Source organism: Semicossyphus pulcher, unplaced genomic scaffold (genome assembly GCF_022749685.1).
Source record: "Semicossyphus pulcher isolate SPU_LCO1_2020_fin unplaced genomic scaffold, fSemPul1.0.p SCAF_7, whole genome shotgun sequence".
NCBI classification, from domain to species: Eukaryota; Metazoa; Chordata; class Actinopteri; order Labriformes; family Labridae; genus Semicossyphus; species Semicossyphus pulcher.
Window position 1 is genome coordinate 19,825,370 of NW_027211748.1, and position 20,496 is coordinate 19,845,865.

The following is a 20,496-nucleotide window of genomic DNA, read 5'->3' on the forward strand; positions in this document are numbered from 1 at the left end:
AAGACAAGTCTGGGTTTGAGGAGATTGCAAGTCAAATGAATAGATAGATACTGGAGGTAGATACACGACATAATCGTGGGTTGGCTCACTTTCGCCTCAATAATCACATTATTTATTATCCTAGTTCTGATATGCTCCCACAATCCTCTCTGATTGCTTACTGGGACTGTAGGCGAGCTAAACAACACACCTAATTAAGAAGATGATGTTGTTAAAGCCAATGGAAACACAAATCAAACATTGGCTTCTAACAATGTAATGTATTATTTATGTACATAATAGTAATCAATCATATGAAAATTCACACGGCAGCTACACAGCAGCTAACATAGCTCCACCAGCAGCCCAACCACTGAAGGCCCCAGGTGATCAGAGATGGCTGCAGGAGTTTAGTGTGGGTCGTTAATGATCTATTCTTGGCGGCGGTTGTTAAGCGTCAGTTAATTAACGTAATAGTTCACCTGCAGCTAATGCTACGGATCTAACGTTGCATGTATATTCTACATGCTATGATTTGGATGGTGAAGCATTCTGTAACTCGCTATGCGGTAAAGAAATAAAAATATTTCCACGTCTGCTTCCTCCTCTGATTCTGACTTGGATGACTCAAACATAATGTGTAAGTCTGCACTACACTGTCCCATGTGTCAATGTTGTGGTTAGAGCCAGGCAGATGCCAATCAAAATGTGATAGGCCCCGCCTCCACAGTCTTCAGAAATGCTGCAAAATGAGCTGTTTTTGAGATGTGTTTTCTATTAGTCGGCAACATTTACTTTAACCCAGTTTACAGTGAATGCATCACGAGACTCTCAACTTTGATGTCAAATGTGTATTTTCACTTTCCACGGAGACTTTAGGAGATGTATGGTGAGAGTAACAGCATGGAGAACACGTCCAAGCACGAGATGTGTGACACTGTTTCGTGTTCAATTCACGTTCAAAAAGTCCTGTTTCTACACGAGATACAGCGAGCTGAAAATGAAACTGAAAAGATAAAAGGTGCAGTAAAATCCCAGCGTGAAGCACAATATATGCACAGTTAGGGATGGCGGGAGGAGATCTTAATGTGGCACTCGGGCGTACTGTTAACCGTCAAACTGGAGATGACAGGTTGGTTTTGAACAAGGGCAAACCGGCAATTTTCACACCGACGCAGAAACTTCTTCCTCCAGTTTGCAGACTGGCTGTTAAATCTTGGAGTGCGAGTGTAATAAATCCCGTCGAGCTCAATCCCAAAGGAGCAATTACTGTTGTGTTCTGGCAAAATAACAACAAGCCCAAGAAAAACAAGAAGAAGACATCAATAATACATTGCCGATACTACAGTCCCTGTGTGGCGGAAAGAGCTGCTTCCTCTGAAAACCTTTCCAATACTGAATATTCGAGCTGGAGTGTGTCTATTATGAGCTGGGACTGGGGATAATGAGACACAGTCACCGACTAGAGTGAGTGTGTGTGTGCGTGTATTAAACACCACAGCAGAATTATGGACTGGGTGTCTGTGGCGACGAAAAAAATCCCAAGCAGCCCAGTTAGTGACGCGTTTTCCATCAGCCAGCAGTGGTTGGTCTGCCAGAGAGGGTAGGCGGAGCTAAGCGGCTGTTTTTTCGGTCTCTGCAAGTGATGCGACTAAACAGTAATCTACTATGGCTGAACAAACAAAGAAAAGATCGATGACTACAGATACAACTTCAACAATAAGTGAAAATCCAAAGAAAAAGAAACTAATTCGACGCTCAGATGAAGGCAAACAGTCTAAAAAGGAAAGCGACCGTCAGTGAGGAAAATCAAGAGTTACAACCGGAGCCAACCGTGGACGTCACACATGCAACACTGTCGCCACAGGTGCCGCCAAAGAGAACAAACTGAGATCTTCGACATTACATCTTTAAAATTCCTCAAAACATAAAAGAAACATGAGTATCATATTTCCACCTTTAAAGGTTTGACAGGAGCCCTTTTAAGTATCTCCTCTCACTGTGCTCTCGGTTTGGACCCGGTTTGGACCCGGTTTGGACCCGGTTTGATGGCAGCTGACTGGTGAATTAGTGCTAACAAATGTTTATCTCTCTGTGATAAACTTCTCATGTTTACATCACTCATGTGGGTTTTTTTAAATAGCAGTTTGAAAGAGGTTATATTATACCTTCTAATATTTCCTGAATAAGCTGATATTACAGAAAAAATCATAAAAACTAAAAATTACTATTGTACGTGGCACAACTGTTTACTTCTTGCATAATCTCACAACCCCTCAGATTTATCTTTTGGTCACTCTTTGGTTTCTGTTTTGAAAATTGACTTGACTTGCAAAAACCAGACTACTCTGAGCTGTTTGCCCATCGTTACATCAGTATTAACAATCGAACAGCATCGAGTGTTTCTTCCACAATTGAAGGTGAAATCTCAAATTACTCAAATCAATATTTTTAATTATGATGAGAATAAAAAAACTTGCAGTGGGGCCGAGTGGATCGTAGAGCAGGTACTGCAGCATTTTAATAGGAAAACACTGATGAAATTATCACTAATGTTTATTGCCCAAGTAATGCCTATTCATTTACTTAATGGGCTCCACCTGAGATGTGATAATAGCCAGACTGGTGATTAGGAACACGCGAGAAAGAGAGTCACATTTACACAGTTTGAAAACATTCCTGCCAGCAGCTTTGGAACTGAGTCGCATCAACAAATCACTCAGGCTTTCTTTCGGGGTTTTTTATCAAGGTGATGAGCCTCATTAGTGCGATCCTCAGAGGATTCTACCCAGCAGGAATTCATAAAAACGCAAACAATGCAGCCTGCATGCTAACAGCCTTCTGTTGGGAAGGAGCTCCCACAACGTTTTATTCCTTAATGAGGCCTGATCAGCGGCTTTCAGGAAAAAGGACGCAGGAAAAGTGAGGCACACAGCCACAGTGGTGAAGTACTCAGATCCTTCTGTTGAAGCCTCGGGAAATATGGCTTGAAATAGTGAAAATATAAAAGATGACATCTAAGTTGAGAGCTTCATTAAGCATCCACAGAAATCTGAGTTAAAATAAACATTCATTATTGTTAGAAAGGCGGCTTATTTAGACCATTTCTCAACACTGTGCAGTGTGTTTGAAAGGTCTCAGTCAGAAGCACACGCTTCTTTCATTTGGTCATGAATGGCGAGTTTCAAAATGCTTTGCTGTCATCATATCATAGTTAGCAGTTAGCATTCACATGAAATGATAGCCGAGATTCCTCTTCGTTGTCAAAGCTGTGATTGCTGTGCTAAATGATGGCTCTGTAATGTTAGCGTGTGCTATATTATTACAGAGCTAAATTCCCCTCCACAGAGTGCACAATCCACAACACAAAACTGAACATCAACAACCCGCATTAAAACCCCAGCAGCCTAGACTACAGCGAGTCAACACTTCACAAAATACACTGTGCAATCTTTGTAGTAAATATATCATCTAGTTATGCCCAATTCAAACCCAATATCAGGAACGTTCATGAGATTAAATGGTGATATTTTGAACATTTATTAAAACTAAATACTAATACTTTTAAATGCTTACTCCTTTGACATAAGACCATAACTTATGGTGATAGAGGAGATTATTTAAGAAGAAATCTGGGTGATTTTCAGGAGCTTGTTACTATTGTTAGGGATGAGCTTGACAGCTTATGCTGAGATACTTAAAGGTCATCTCCATTAGCTGGCTCTTGAAGGAAGTGGAGCAATCACCAATGTAAAAAATACAGTAAAAAATTAAACAAAAAGTTTTAGATTAAAAATATAAATGTTACAGGAAAGAGTTTAGTGATATATTGCATTGACAGTAATTAATCGATATGCAGCACACTATCACATTTATTGCTGAATAAATCTGTGTTTCTCTCAAATATTTGCATCTTATTTGTCCAGGGCCTAAAGTTCCCTGGACAAATATTTGAGTGTCTCCATGTGAGAAGTTTGGAGAAATAACAACTCATGGTGTTGTGAAATATTTGACAAACGTGCCTGAAACAGACATGAGCCGTGTCTCAATTTAGGCGCTACGTCCTTTGAAGGACGCGATCTATGACGGATGAGTCTTTGTAGCCCGTTTAGACCGCTTAGGCCGAACTGAAATGAGACTGGTCTACAGAGGATTTCCTGTTTGCGTCACTGGCTGTTCCCGCCCTTACCTTTGAGTCACAAAGTTCCGCTCCGGTCGCCTAGCAACAGGTATCTTAGCTGAGCTGGCTAACAAGCTAACATAATGAACGTCACGTCACTTTACCTATCATTTTAAAGAAAGCCCCCGTCAATATTTTTTCACATTTGTATCGCTAGCTATTCAATTGAGTTGAAACCAGAAACCTTTACATTTCAAAGTGTACTACTCGGCTGCTTCAGAGTCCGCCGGGCCATGAAGGATCCAGCGGGTGCATCCTTCAAAGCCCGGGAAAAAAGGGGACACATTTGCTGCTTCTGAAGGAAGCTTTGAAATAGGACAGCCTCCGACGCGCCATTGTGACACAATCAACTTGAATCAACCTGAAATACGTCCTTCAAAGGATGCAGCCCCTGAATTGGGACACAGCTATAGACCAGGTTTCCGTAAAATTCAATAACATAGCATTTTTAAACCTAAACCTGTCTTTGATATAACTGTTTCATCTGGATAGGAACTGCCACATGGAGTAAAAAGAACATCATTTGTAGAGAAGTAGATGCATAAACTGCCATAAATAACCTCAGATTGACACTTTTTATGTTGCTGCACAGCTGTCTGCTCTGTGGCTAAAGTTTGTCACATACAGTTCAGAGCAGTTAAAGTTATAATAATGTCGGTGCAGTCGATGCTGTTCCTCTCAGTTATTAGCCGAGCATCTGATGCTATCATCATCATTGGGGCTTTTGTTGCATTATTAATGAGATGATGATGGAGGACGGAATTAACACTGATTACGAGCTGAGGAAATGGAGTCGTCTTCGGCTCATAAACAGACAGACACTCTTTAGCATTACTGAGATGAGCCTCTGCGTCTGTTAAATCTTATTAGCTGCAGCCAGATGTCTTTATATCATTCTTCTTCTGCGCTAAAATGACAATTAGGGGTGTTTTCAGTGGAAGAAACTTTATTTTCCTTCCCTACTTAGTGTTGTTGTTTGGAAACGTAACTTTGTAAGAGTTTTAAAGCCTCAACACTGATCTTTGGGTGTTTGGGGATCATTTCTGAGCTTGTTAACCAAAGCAGAGCGCTTCAATTGAAACAACTGAGGGATAAAAAGCGTTGAAGAAAGTTATATTTGTTTATCTTTTCTGTTAAAAACTGCAGTTTGAGACCGACTCATTTCAAAAGATAACTTGACTCAAAAGAAGTGAAGTTCCTTTAAAGGTTAAAAGTTAATCCCTGCTGGCACGATCAGAAACATACGCACAGCTTACTGCCGTTTAAGGAGGAAATAATCTTTAGCTTTTGCTTTGCTGGCAAACAATCTGAAGTCTAAAAAAAAAGTTAGAGCAACCTTTTAAAAAGTTGCCTGCAAGGTGATTCACAATAAAAACAGCTCCCACATGACTTCCAGCTTTTTGTCTCTAAGAACAGGCATCCAGTGATTGTACAGAGAAGCTGTCAGGCTGTGATTCAGTTTATTTGTTCAGCACAGGTTGATTTTTCTTCAACAGAACAACAGAGGACAGAACTAAGCAGCGAGCACATCACTCTGATGCTTGCTGTCCTTCACTGTTTCCCTATGAGATCTGCTAACTGCTGCAGACCCTCCTGCCGGGCCTCGCACGGGGCACCAACATTGCGGGGCCTTTTCTGTTTAGGCCCCTCAGCTGCAGTAGCTCAGCGTCTGTTTCTAAGTCTCTTCATAAAACTGACTTTTATCTTATAGCTTCTTCCAAACTTATAGTTTTTGTTGTAATTATTAAAATTATTTTACAGTACATTTTGGATTTCATCTACTTTTAAATTTTGTTTTTACTGTAAAGTCTGATGTAACTTTGTTTTATGGTTTGTCATGAAAATAAATTAATCATTATTATAATCAATTAAACAACCTTTATTTATACACGAGGGATAATTGAGGAGGCGACCCTCATTTACAGGTAGATTGAACCATTGAAAAAGCAAATAAAAACCATCCCCTATATGTGGTTTGTTTTGTACGGAAGCCCTAAGCAGACATGCATCCATACATTATATATTTTTCCCATGATAACGAGTTATTCCAGTTGTTTTCTCAAGATCTCGACTTATTTTCCCGCCATCTAGGGATAATGAAGCTGGTTTTCTCGTAATAATGGGATACTTTACTGTCCATCTACACAGGTCACAGTGATATTACAGACCAGGACATGCCATGCTGCTATTGCACACACTAATGAGGTAAGTTAAGCCTGTTTCTATGTTTGTTTTGTGCTTTTGCAGCTCTGGGGAAACGAGTTATGATCATCTGATGTTACAGTGGTGCCGAGTTGTTATCTCAATATAACAAGATAAATACGTCGAAATCTTGACAGAAATTACTGGTTATCACATGAAACTGAGTAAATATAATGTATGGATGCATGTCCGCTTAGGGTAACCGTAGATTTGTAAAATGTGTTGAATAAAAAATAAGTTAAAAAAGAAAAGAAAAGAAAAACAACGGGTAACAAGTGCATGAAAATTAAAAGCATAATTAAAACAAGGACTCATGAGCAACACTTGATTTTAAGGGTGATCAAACTTTTGTGCAGCTCTGAAAAACTTGCTGAAGGTTATCTGAGTATTTCAGCACCACAACTGTGAAGACTGTTTCTTTGTTGTTCCTGAACATGTCTTTTGATGAGTCGAACCATATTTATAGCAAACCAATGAAGGAGTGTAAATCCCTCTAAATCGTCTGTGCTGTTGTCATGACATTTTTTAAACAAGATTTAATTAACTTCTTTTTTTTAGCCTTTCATGCCTTTATTCATAGAAGGGACAGTGGGTAGTGCCGGAAACAGGGGAAGAGAGAATGGGGGGGTGACACGCGCCAAAGGGCAGAGGGCGGGAGTCAAAGCTGGGGCCGCCACATCGAGTACTATAGCCTCTGTACATGGGATGCCGATTTAAGCGCTAAGCTAAATCAATGCCCTAATTTACATTTAAGCCCAGGAAAATTACCAACTGGGAGGAAGTATTACAGGCTCCATTCCACTTTTCCCATATCAACGGATTCACAGTTGTAGCTCTGACAGCCCTGATGGACATGAAGCTCCTCTGGTCAGTCCAAAAGAAGAACAAGTTGGTTTGAAAATATCTTATCTTAGGCACAAACTTGTGTAAAAGTTCATGATGACGTAACATCTATTACACCACGAAGCATCCAAAGAGCTTAACATTGTGTGACATGCAGTTAGTTAACAGAAAACTTGATCATCCAATCTGTAGTTTAAATAATTTTATTTCTTCGGGCCAATCTCAAAAAAATTAGTTTGCTATCTCTTTGTCAACGAAAGCAGAGGCTCATGGGTATTATTAGTACCAAGGTCCATCCGCATTAGCAGAATGATTGATAAACATGATTTTTCAGAGACAATATGGAAATACTTATTTTCATACTTGTGGCTGAAAAGTCAAACAGAAATATTCAGTGGAAAATTCACTTTACATACTGTCTATACGTTATATCTTAACCGCATGAAATTTGAGTCAGCGAGCTGTTTGAATGTGAATGTGTGGAGACAGTTAGCTTCAGCCTGTCCCCCCTTCCCCCTCCTAAAATCAATGTTGCCTTGCAGACAATAATGAAAACTTCCTCTGGTGACCCACATGTCAGTGTGACCCACTTGCTGAAGCTACAAGACCTCAATGAAGTTAATACCCAAGGCGAACACTGATGTGCACAAACTTCTCCGGGACTATCGTAGAGAGAGTTTTACTTTCTCAAAAGGTGTGACGGGATGGTATGAAAAACTTTGTGAGACAAACAACTCAGCAGTCACAGCAGCTTTCCACAATGATTGCCTGTTGTCACACATGTTCACACCGTGTCAGAGCTGGAAGGACAAACTCTGTCCTCCACGCTCCTCAATTACTACTTCCTCATCTGTCCTTGCACACGGGTAAAACTCAGTGACGCCTCTGCTTTGGCAGCATTGGAAAAGCTTTGCAGAAAATTGACAGAACAACCAGAAATGTTTTCTGCAGACCTTCAGGAGAGGATTATACATGACAACTAAGTGAAAAATCTACTACAATGAGAGCGGAGAGGGGTGATGGAAATGGAGGGCGACGAAACTCAACTCAAACTGGTTGGCTGCTCTGATGCTCTCTGCTCCAGAGATTGGCCACACCACCTTTGAACCAGACAATGGTACAACCTCTGCTGTCCACTGTGATGAACACAAAGAAGACACTTTCTCTGATTGTGAGGAAATCTGATGGTTTCTCACAAATGAAAAAGAAAGGCAGGTAAAACATGAGCTTTGTATTGAACAGCAAAATACGAATTGAATACCCACTTAACCAGTATTTGCCTGTTGTTGGCCCACTGTTTGCAGCCAGAGCTTAAAAAGTAGGTAACTTTTCAATGTAATATGTCTCTGAACACCTTTAAGCCCATTTCCTTAAACCCATTCCCTCCTTGGAGTCCTGATGGTTGTCAAGGTCTGGCATGTCACGATAAAACATCTCACAGGTGTTCAACTGGTTGAGATCTGGTGACTCTGAAGCCAATGGGAAATGATTAACCAGTTGTTCATACTCCCTTGGCCATTCAGTGACCCCTAATTTCCTTATGGAAGCATCTACATTTGTTTCTTCAACCCGTTTGTATTTGACTTTTTCAGGGAAGGGAACAATGCCTTATGTAAAATTGTTCTGAGAGAGTAAGGACTATTTAAGGTACTTGATTTACACTACAGAGACTTGGGGTCCCATGGAGACCCTGCTGTTGAAAATACCTGAATTAATATAGATACCCTCCAGCAGAAAGGAAGGCAAAGGAGGTGGAAGCAGCTCAGTCTGCGCCCAGGAAATATGCTTACTCCATAACACCAGTGGAGTTTAATCAGGCGTCTCATCAGTGAGAGCATGAGACCAAAGAACCTTCGATGAACAGCCGTGACACTGACTCCTCAATGGGGGGATGATAGGATATATCAAGGCTGCCTCTGTAATGAGTGCTTCGACTGGAGTTGAACATCATGGAACAGGCAACGATTCAATGTCATATGAGAAGAATACTACAAGGCTACGGAAGGCTGTTTTATTCTGCTGGGCGCTTACTGTCGAGGTTTCCTCCACAACTTCAGCTCAGTCCTTTCTTCTTCTACCTAACATACTTTGCTAGCTAAGTTTACTTACTAGATTTTTGGTTCATTGTTTAAGGAAAACCCCAGGTCTCCGTAATTAGTAACCTTGGTATCCAATATGTTTCTAATCTGGGAGGGAAATGCTCACAGCATAGAGAAAGAAATTACGGCAAAATACAAGTAACAGTTTGATCATTCCTCTCTCCCACCATGGAGGACATGCTCATTAATCACGCCTAAAGAGCTGAGTAATGTAGCCGACTTTGTGCGTCTGTGGAGCCAGAGGAGGGAAAAGCAGAGATATTGGGTTTTATTGCGAAGCTTCCTGCCTGCCGACTGTTTGCATTCGCTCTCAACGAGGTTGAAGGCGGTGGCAGCCGCGGCCCGTCATCTATCTCCCCATGTTGTGCCAAAAGGTATCATCCATTTCTCATAATTTAACCTTTACAGATCTCTCACAGGTCTCTCAGGGGCCAAATAACGAGAGCGCCCCACAGGCTGCAGCTTACCAGGCACGGAAGGTTAAAACACAGGGAAGCATGAAATCACCATTCATCTGCTGACACCCGCCTAAAGAAATCTTCCTCTACTTCCTTTATGTTGCAAAAATATATGCCTTCCCCAGTGATTCCCTAACTACAGAATGCCAAAAGGCAGGGAGTGTGAGATTACTCCGTCTAGGGAATGCTTATCGAGAGGTAACGTCCCTCCTCCTCCTCCCACTTTTCATCCATAATTGCTTTCAAGGCCTGCATTTGAAAGAGCCTGAAGCTGTGTTATGTTTGGCGGGAGCAAAATGCACAGGAGATAAGTTGAAATCCAAGACTATGCCCCAATTGGGACCGCTGTGGCATAACGAAACCACTATTCTTTCTCCTCAGTCGCACTTTTAGTATTCTAACAAGGTCTCTGCATAAATATAGTGGTTATCTGTCTCTAATGTTTCGTGCAGGTCGCGTTGTAATTTAAAACTCAGACCTCACACATGCATACACAAGTTTATGCACACACACACACACACACACACACACACACACACGGAGCAGCAGACTTCACAAACACAGATAGTTTGGATTAAATGACTACGAAATCCTTGGCCATAGCGGCCTAATTGGGGAGTTTTCTATCTCGCTATCCAGCTGGCTGATTGCTTAGAAAAATCCTAATGAACGGTGAAAAATGGCTTTGTTGCTCGGAGAACACCATTGAAGATGTGACTGTCTGAGATGAAATATTAAACATCTCACTTCTCCAGCTGTCACTAAAGCTGTGGTTGGGAGAGGGATGCCTTGTCATGTCTCCTCGGCACAGATGGCTTCGTTCTCCTTGGCTCATGCCTTCAGGCAAAGTGTACCTAGTCAGTATTTCCAGCCCACATACGTATGTCTAAACCGGACTCCTTCCAAAGTGTGAGCACAGGAATCGGCTTTGTAAATTTCTTGAGCCATCTCGGAGGGATTGCCTGCATTTGTATATGTTTATTTGCCTTCCATGAGGCAATGCTCTGGGGACGGCAATGCTAGTTCGCTACTTTGGTCCATGCTGAAACATCTCAACAAATATTGGACGGATTGCCATCAAATTGAGAACAAACATTCACTGTTACCAGAGGAAGAACCACACAAACTTTAATGATCATCTCACCTTTTTATCGAGAGCTGTGGGCGGTCCAATATTTTTTTATAAATCAGTGAAATATCTCAACATTTGAACAGAGGTTAGTTCAGACACTCATGTTCCCCAGGGGGATGAATTCTAACTAACATTGGTGATTCCCTGACTTTTCCCTTTAAGGCCACCATGAAGTCAACATCTGGGTTTTTGAGTCAAATGTATCAACTACTGTTGGACAGCTTGCTATGACATTTTGGACAAACATTCATTGTTACCAGAGGAAGCACCAAACCATGATGATGACCATTTCACGATTTCTCTTGGGCTGTTGGCAGTTCAAATTTGTCTTTAAATCAGTAAAATAACTCAACATCTACAGAATGAATTTTAATTTGAGGTTAGTTCAGACACTCATGTTCCCCAGAGGATGAATTCTTACTAAAGTTGGTGATTCCTTGACTTTTCCCTTGAGCACCACAATGAAGTTGACAGTTGATCAACTACTGTTTAACTGCTTGCCATGACTTTTTGGACAAACATTCGTGGTTAACAGAGGAAGCACCAAGCAAGCTTTGGTGATCATATCACTCACGTTAGCCAGTCAAATTTGTCACTTATTCAGTGAAATATTTCAACATCTACTGAATTAATTGGAACAGCATATAGTTCAGCCATTCATGATCCAAGGAGGAAGAATTCTTACTAACTTTTCCCTTTGGCACCACCATGAGGATGACATTTGCGTTTATGAGTTGAATGTATCAACTACGATTGGATGTTTTGCCATGACATTTTGGACAAACATTCATTGTTCCCAGAGGATGAATCAAACATATTCATTTACATAAAGTGAAATCTTTCTTCCTAAACTGAGTGGATCAGAAGGAATTTGGTTCAGACATCCATGTTCTCCAGAGGATGAGTCCTAATCACTTTGGTGACGCCTTTACTTTCTATCTAGTGCCATCATGAGGTTGATATTTGTGTTTTTGAATGAAATGTTTGAACTACTTGAACATCATCAGGTCATCAATTAGTCCAAAACTTTAGTAAATGATCAGATATCTGCAGGACTCATGCATGAAATTCCAAGGACCTTTGACTGTACTTCATGTTGAGTACAAATGAGCAAAGGTTAGCATGCCTTAACATGCTAAACTAAGATGGTGACACTGGTAATCGGGACCTGCAGAACATCAGCATGTTTGCACTTCACAGTGGAAGAAGAATATTTGGAATAAAAAGACATATTTAGATCAAATCTGGTTCTGCTGCAGTTCTGGTTTTATCCCATTTTGTCCTCTTACATACAGTCTCGCGGAGCTGCTAGCGTGGCGAGCAAGTCAAAGGTTTAACTTGTTATCATATGAAAGCATCTTTTGTCTTGTTAGACAGGAAGAGCCAGCCTAGTTCCACTGACATCAGGCTGCCCCTCATGCTCAATAAAGCTCTTTGCTTTCCTCTGTGCTGAAATCTCCTCCATTACTCCTCCTCCGCCTGTCTTGCGGGATGTCAGCTAAAAGATCTGGAGACAGGGAGGTGATCAGAGGCAGATGGTTACGCTGTCTCATTCTCCAATCTCCACAGAGAGACAGACGAGTGCTTTCCTCTCCTCCTCCTCCACCTCCTCCTCCTTCTTCTTCTTCTTCTCACTGAGAAAGGAAAACGAAGGATAGTGCTAGAAGAAAGGAAACCCTTTGGGATTTCACTCTATCTCTGCTCACGTGTCGGTTTCTGCCTCCTCCTTCTCCTTCTTGTCTCATTCTCTTAGGCTGAACCTTTCCCCGGTCGTATATTCCCTTTTATCATTCTCTCCTTCCTTACCCTTTCCTGGTTTTGTCCTCCTCTCTCATTCTCTTTGCCCTCACTCTACAAGAGTTTCTCTCCCTTTTCATCTCTTTCCAAAGTTTCTTTCTGTGCCTCCTTATCTCGTCCCTCTCCCCCACAGTCTTCACAGCACATGTCCGGGCCGACCACTGCTGCTGCATAGCTAGAAATAAATTACCCTTCATTCTGAGCTAAATTAAACATGTTGCATTTAAAATACTTGGTGCAGAGGATTTAAGTTGACTAGAGTTGCTTTAGTACGGCCTCAAACATGGAAATTATCCAAAGATTTTGGTTCTGTAACCAGTTAAGGAGGAAAAAAGAATCAGTTCAATTTTTGGCAAATATTTGGCATGTTGGCCAAAAGTCTAAAAGATAGTTTCAGGCTTCAAAATATTTTCTGGTTTGTGATGAGTTCAATACCCTGGTGAAAGATAAAGTGAAGCGGTCAAAGGCTGACTGGCACTGCACCATGCGTGCCAGCCGGCTGATATCTTGCAGAGATCAATACGGCAGAGAGGTCAGCAGGAAAAGATGAAGAAGACAAATGTTCATGTCAGAGTGTTTTCTCCAAACACAAACCGTTCAGCACTGCAGGAGAACAAACGAGAGGCAAGGCCAACAACTTTTCCACTTCTCGCTACACACAGAGAAAACTCCTCCGTGTTGTCAAACAGCAGAGGACAGCAGGCCTCAGAAAACTGAATGCAATGTATTTGAAGGTTGCACTGCATAATGCACCACCACACACTGTCCTAGCAAAGCGCACTGAAATCATAAAGTATTGATTGTGGCAGAATGCGAAGGCTGACATAATAGCACGTTTGAAGAAGCATAAATGATGTTCAGTGGAGCCGAGGCCCTAATTGATGTCCCCTGTCACCAAAATGTCAATAAGTTTATTGCCAAGAGAAAAAATAAATTGGTGGTTTACTTATGATGCTCGGCTGCTCCCGTCACCGGGGGAAAATCAATTCTCATCCATAGCTGGCTTTACCGACGCATTACAGACAAATCCTCATCAAATCAAAACGTACACGGTCACTGAATATTGGCATTTCAGGCAGTGAGAAAAAAGCGTGTACGTGGCCCATCAGCCGTCTTAAAATATGACTGACTCATTCCATATTTATTTGCGCGCCGCTCAGCTTTGAGAGACCCGCGTGACCCAGCTGTGAAATTATTCTCATTCCGAAACCAAAAGCTAAACAGCCTCTGGCATATTGACCAAAAGGCCGGACTATTATTAAACTGGACTTTAATGTTCTCACACAAGCTCCAGCGTCCACATCCCTACTTCTGAACAGTAAAACTTTACACACTTAGTGCGTGGCTTGTTTTGATAATGACACAAAATCTAACCATTTAAATGAGTGAGATCTGGGAGCAGCAGCTGCACTTCACATAGCTGTACAGTGGAGCTCATTAATGCAACCTGAGTCACAAATCGGCCTCATCTTTATCCAATCATTAAAAAATCGAAGGCATGTTTCTTTCTTCCATCCTGCAGCACAGTTTACTCCAGGATGCCCACCCCGGGACTTTAAAGGGCTGATATACTTAAAACAAAGACAGGAGATGCATTCACTGCGCTGCATGTCTGCACAAAGAGGTGCGTTCACACATCATCAGCAAGGCCTGCCAGCATGGTGATTAATATATCATTATGAGTGTGAGATTGTCAGTGTGCGTCCTCGTGGTCGTGCTGTGCGTACACAGGAAGTATTACTAATTTATTAACCCTGACAGCTACAGGCCTAACCCTTACTTCCACCTTATTCTAACCTGAAGTCTTAAAGCTGCGGAAGGCAACTTAAAACTGAGCTCGATTTTTAAGACTATCAGACACAGACACAATCACGTCCACAGTCTGACAACTGGTGCGGGATGAGTCCATGGGAGAGCGTTCAGGAGGAGAACACAGCACACTGTTCCCCCACCTCCCTCTCTCTCTCTCTGCCGTTCTTGGATTAGTCATCCCATCATTTCATTCGGTCCAAATGAAATGGTTTGACAGACTTTTATAGACACAGATTCCAGATTTTATTCTTTTGTTCTGTAAACCCTTTTCATTTATTGATTGCTGACTGGATCTAAAGAGGATTTTCAACAAATACAAATAGAAATGCTCTCAAAATAAATTGCTGCCCGAGCTTTAAGCCTCGAGCAGAACTTTCATTTGACTGAACTTTTGATTCTTGGTGTCCTGGCTTACAGCGCCGACATGACCCACAACCATTGTCCCCGTGTTTGTGACCTCTGTCGCATGTCATTCCCCATCCCTCGTTCCCACATGTCCTGTTGTCTCGCCTCTGTCTGCAAAACCTTCATTTAAAAAAACACATTCATTCTCAATGTCTAAAACTCAAGTAATTCCAATAAATGTGTTTTAATGTTCGTTTAGATAGTGGGAAACTTGATTTGTCTACAGGTTGTTTACCTGTCTGACCATCGATTGTCTTGTTTGTTATCGTGACATCCCCAAATCCTCAATGTGCAGCAAAACTGCATCTAAATAAAAATGCATAACTGTTGAAACAGGTATTAATTCTGCTCAAGTAGACTTAAAGTCACCATGCCAACATGCAGCAGCAGAGTACAGCATGCCCTATGTTAAGTGAACTTTACAGCCACCAACATGCATCTCCTGTCTGACTCAAAATTAAAGTGGCCGGAGAAGCAGCATTTCTACTGCCGGAATCACAGGTTTCCACACCTGTTGGTTCCTGCACCCACCACAGAGCTCTCTTATTATGAATAATTGCCCCACCTTTTGTTTCCAACCTGCTTTACTTTGTCACAAGATAAAGTGACTCTTCAGAGCCTTCGGTGTTTAATTTAGCAAAAGTTCATTTAACCAACCAGGCCACTCTTTCTGCCGCTCAGGAACAATGTGTTGACTTCCACATCCATCCAGCTGATGCATGTTCATGCTGCTTATTTTCTCTCATCCAGGCAGCAACAAGAGCGATGAGGAGGCAGTCAAATTACTCATATGCAAATCAACCTGTGACATAATGATGATTTAAAGCCTGTTTTCAGCAGCAAACAGAAACTTTCTTTGAAAAAGAGAGATTACGGAGCTGATTAGTCTGGCCATTAAAGGTTGCATCAGTTCAGCAATAGATGGATTACTGAACGGGCCCACTGGACACAGGCCCAGGGGCCCCCTGACCCCACAGGCCCCTGAACAGGGCTCTGATAAAAGTGACTGCTAATATGTTTTGTCAGGAAGTCAATCAAATGACTACAGAGAACCACAACACAACTAGAAAACACAAGAAAGGACCACAAAGAGAGACAATTTAGCCGTACAAAACACATTGCCCTGCGTTTAGAAGCAAAGTGAGAACAGAGAGAAGCCAGAGAGTAGAAAGTGTCACACAACAAACAAACACAAAAATGGTCTGCAGAGAGACTGGAAATCTCTACGGGGATACACAAAAAAGGCTACAGGGACTTGATATGACTACAAAGAGACGCAAACTGACTACAGATGTATTAAATAGGACTGCAAAGAGACACAAACTGACCACAGATATATTAAGTAGGACTACAAAGAGACACACCCTGACAACAAAATACTAAAAAGGACTACAAAGAGACACAAATTCACGACAAAGATGCTCAGTAGGACTACATGGAGACACAACCTGACTATAAAGAAACACAAATACACTACAAAGAAACACAAACTGAGCACAAAAATACTGACTAGGACTACAAAAAGACAACCTGAAAAATACAAACCAAAAGATTCAAATAAACTGAAAAAAGAAACAAAGAGACACAAGTCCTCTTCAAAGAGTAGAAACAAACTGACCACATAAAGAATCAAACAAAGAGATTAAACTCGGATTCAAAGAATCAGAAATCCTTTATGAAAAGAAACAAAAAGCCACAAATGTTGTTTCTGTTTCAGTGGAGGTATCTTCCTGTCTTCTAATGTAGAAGGAGCTGGGGAGCATTAATGTCTGCTCCCAAGGGCCCATTGTATTAGAATCTATCAGTTCGACCCAAACTTTACATTCTCACTCAGTTTTATACGTCCAATAAATCCCAGCGGTTGGAGGACTGTTGCATCCATCACCAGCTCAGTGGTGCAGATCACTACACAAACCGTCCAGGAGCCCATCACCCAGATTGCCTGCACAGAAGCTCACTGTGTTGTATGTTGCCTAAAAAAAAAGGCCTTTACTCGGTGATTAGGTCTGCTTTACTTGCAGCGCCTCCGCTCGCCAGTACTCACATTGATTGTTTTCTCCTGGCTGGTAAATAGATGGAAGTCAATACACCCCTGCTGTGACGTCAGGGTTCACCTCGCTGCAGGTCTCCTGGGCTTATCAATTAGAGCCGAAGAATGCAGCCGAGGATTTCATTTGTAGCCTAAGCTGTTATTAGTAACGACAGGTGGGTATTGAGTGTGGCGCAACACAGTGCTGGAGAAAATTGTGATAAATGACAGGGGGGAGGCTCTGTGCCTCTACAGAGCTGTGCAGATAGATGACTGCTGGTCATTAGACAGGAGGGAGGTGTGTGTGTGTGCGCATGTGTGTCAGGAGGAGAAAGTGAAGATGCAAAAAGGAGATTGTTAAAGACCTGCGATGATTAATCAACTAATCGGCTGAAAGATAATTAATGGCCACATATTTTTGGTGATTTCTCAAGTGAAAGTTTCATTTGCTGATTTTAGCTTCTTAAAAAGGTAAAGATTTGCTGCGTTTGTCACTTGAAATGAGAAGTTTTTGGGTTTTCACTGTTGGCTTGTCAAAAGAAGCAACAGGGGCCTATCGTGTTGGGAATTTCGGCTCTTTGAAGGGAGTCGGATATTATGGCTCAGTTCCTTTCTGAGAGCCGAACGGCGAGAGAGTGGTCGGACTCTGGCCTGTGCTGTAGTCTCCCCAGTGTCAACACACACAGGAAACAGCAGAATAATGTAGTAACAGTTAATCAATATCATTGATTTGCCAATAATTTCTGATGCAACTCAGAGATGTCAACAAAAATTATAATGTTCCTCACTGTCCGCACTATGTTGTGGCGACGTGATTCCGCTGCACGTGACCTAGTGTAGCGGAGTTGCAGTTGAAAAAAGCCGCCTGTGGTAATTCAGCATAAAGGGGAGTGGGTCTCGGGTGGGCTCTCACCTACGACTCGGTTCCCGTTGTTCGCACCAAAGAGCCGTTCAAAAGAATCGGCTCGTTCGCGAACGTCACAACACTAGAAGCCTATGAAGACGTCACTTTGGACTCTGGGAAACTTGTTCCCATTTGTAAGACAAAACAAAACAATCAATTTATCGACCAGTAATCGGCAGATCAATAGACAAACATTTTTTTTTCTTTTTTTCTTTGCATCCCTGGTTTGTAATGAAAAAAAGTAAACCTGGCTTCAATTGCAAAGGCCACACACGTACACACATTCATCCTCCGCGTGCCTGCCTTATGGCCGCATCTGTTTACCTTATGGTCGATGATGCCGCTGTATCCCTGGAGGACCGGGGGGTGAGGCTTGGCCACCCTGGCGGGGGCTTCAGTGGGCCGCCGCAGATGTTCATGCTGTCGGATGTGCGTGTCGTTAGCGTCCCTGGAAGCGCCGGTGAAGCTGCTGTTGTACACGAGGAACAAGCTGGCGCACAGGAGCAGCACGAGCAGCACGGCGACCCCATGGCGCTGTCACAAAGACACAAACACATGCTGACAAATTAGCGCTGCTGCAGTGCACAGAGTTAACGCTGCAGCTGTAAACTCAGGTGAGAGGCACCCTCATCCCTAATATCACCCCCCAACTTCCTGTTATTCACGTCACGTGAGACCAAAGTTTAAAACCCCCAGCTCTTAATCGACTTAATTTAAAGGCACAGGTCAAATCGGGACATTGACAAGCTGTCAGGCTGTTAATGATCATCTTTACTTAGTTTGCCTGCATGCATTTCAATGCGCAGGTGCGTCCAGGAGCACATCTGCAGTACAAAGTGGCGCACCGCTGTGATCGCCAAAAGCTATAAAGTAGGCTAAAAGTTCACGTCTACATCCTGACCTTGTAAATCAGTCTGAGCCTCCGCGTTATAAATCCAGATTGAATTACAGATGCGGGAGATAAACAGCTCGTGACACTTTTGATTTGTTCCTTGCACACTGGCTGTAAAGCAGAGTTGGATGTGTGGATCTATTTTTCTCTAAACGTGCATTAAAACAAGTTATATTAAAGAAATCAAATCATGCACTTTTTAAATGTATGCATCTATAAAACGCAGTAAAAACAAAGCCAGCGCGCGCTGCTCCACGCTGTAGTGTTTATTATTGTAAGAAAAAGCCGGAGCTTAGTGCCAAGCAGAGCGCACAGCTGGATGTCTATTGTTCGGATCCTAATCTTTTGATCCGACAGACTACACTCAGCGGCGTTACGGCGGTTTAAGCGCACTTCACAGGACAATGCTGGATTTAAAAGCACTAACAGTTCATACTATAAGACTACATGGCAGAGACCTTTACCATAGGAGTCTTCATTTTGCTGCGCGCTGTCTTATCTCTGCGGCTCAGTGCGTCTGGCTCCACTTTCTCTCATGGTCCAGCTTCAGCTGTTCGCATCCCGGGTCTACTCCGCTCCGTGCCGCACCGTGCCAGCCCGCCAGCCTGCCTGCCGCCTGTGTGTCTTCAGTCCGGAGCCCAGGCGCAATTCATACTGTGGAGAGCGAGGCGACAGATGTTTCACTCTCGTAGCTCTGCTGGGTCTTAACGCCCTCAGTGTTCGAGCGATGGAGGCGCAGCGCAGTTAATTAAAGAGGCTCTACCTGCGCGAGGGTGATAAGGCCGTTTTGTTTAATGGTTAGTTTCCTGCTGAGTAATGTTTGATGAGGATCTCTGCTCGGATTACTCTGGAGAACAGTGAATACACGACATGTCACATTCTGACGTCTGCTGCATAAAATATGAGGCGGATTAATGAGAACAGGAGGAGTTAGAGATTGTATCCTGCACCCCGGCAGACTCTGTTAATCAGAGCAAAATGTTACTTTATAGTTTTATCCAAGTTTACCAAGAACACAGGAATGTACTTGAACTTTGGTAGCCATTAGCTGCTACTTCTTCTTCTCCTCTTTTACATTTCAGAGTTGAATAATGGTCCTTTTACTGAACTCAATGACACCTGAAGAAACCTGGTTGTTACTGAAAAAACTATGCAGCAGCTTAATAGTAACACAGACTATAAAGGCCGAACTCTGTAGTTAATAGATGTCCTTAATAAAGTGCTGACTACACTTTGCTGTAATAATAAACTAAATAATAGTATTAAACAGGGTTCAGTTTTATGCACTGAGTTTACTTTTGATACTTATAGTACAGTTTCCTGCATGCTTTAACAATATGTCTGTATTTTTATTAGGCCTGCACAATATGACAAAACTGGGCTATTCAACACCAATTATTATGAGGGTAGCTGATGCTGCTGTGGCTTCATCAGACAGCATCAAAATGGTGTGAAAGCGCGGCCATTAGGCCTACACGCAGGGCTCCATAGGTACAATGTTGGCATGCTCAGTGAAAAAGCTTGGCTCGTCTACACGACATAATGATGAAATTGCGATTTATTTAGCAGCCCTTTTCTTTTATTTTTTTACAAAGAAAAATACAAATACAAACACAAACAACACAACCAAGTGTCACCCAGACACCCCACCCCACCCCAAAAGAAAAAACAGGACAGAACACACGAAAAAAACAAAAACAGCACATCATAAGTTCCTGATATCAAGAGCCATATCCATACTTAAACTACGAGTAGAGCAGCATA

At 42.2% G+C, this 20,496-nt stretch overlaps 1 protein-coding gene across 2 annotated transcripts in view; it reads right to left on the reverse strand.

The window, feature by feature from the left end:
• The window catches only part of st6galnac5a (ST6 (alpha-N-acetyl-neuraminyl-2,3-beta-galactosyl-1,3)-N-acetylgalactosaminide alpha-2,6-sialyltransferase 5a), a 52,095-nt gene extending 32,884 nt beyond the window's left edge, over positions 1–19,211 (reverse strand). Inside the window, exons 1-2 of one of the 2 annotated variants that reach the window (XM_069685149.1) lie at positions 19,197–19,211; positions 18,165–18,374 (exon numbers count right to left, since the gene is read on the reverse strand). In XM_069685149.1, coding sequence (XP_069541250.1) covers positions 18,165–18,374; positions 19,197–19,211 — 225 coding nt within the window. Of the gene's footprint in view, positions 1–18,164; positions 18,375–19,190 lie in introns of both variants that reach the window. The other variant, XM_069685148.1, reaches the window with a different exon arrangement.
• Between the last annotated feature and the right edge of the window lie 1,285 nt (positions 19,212–20,496).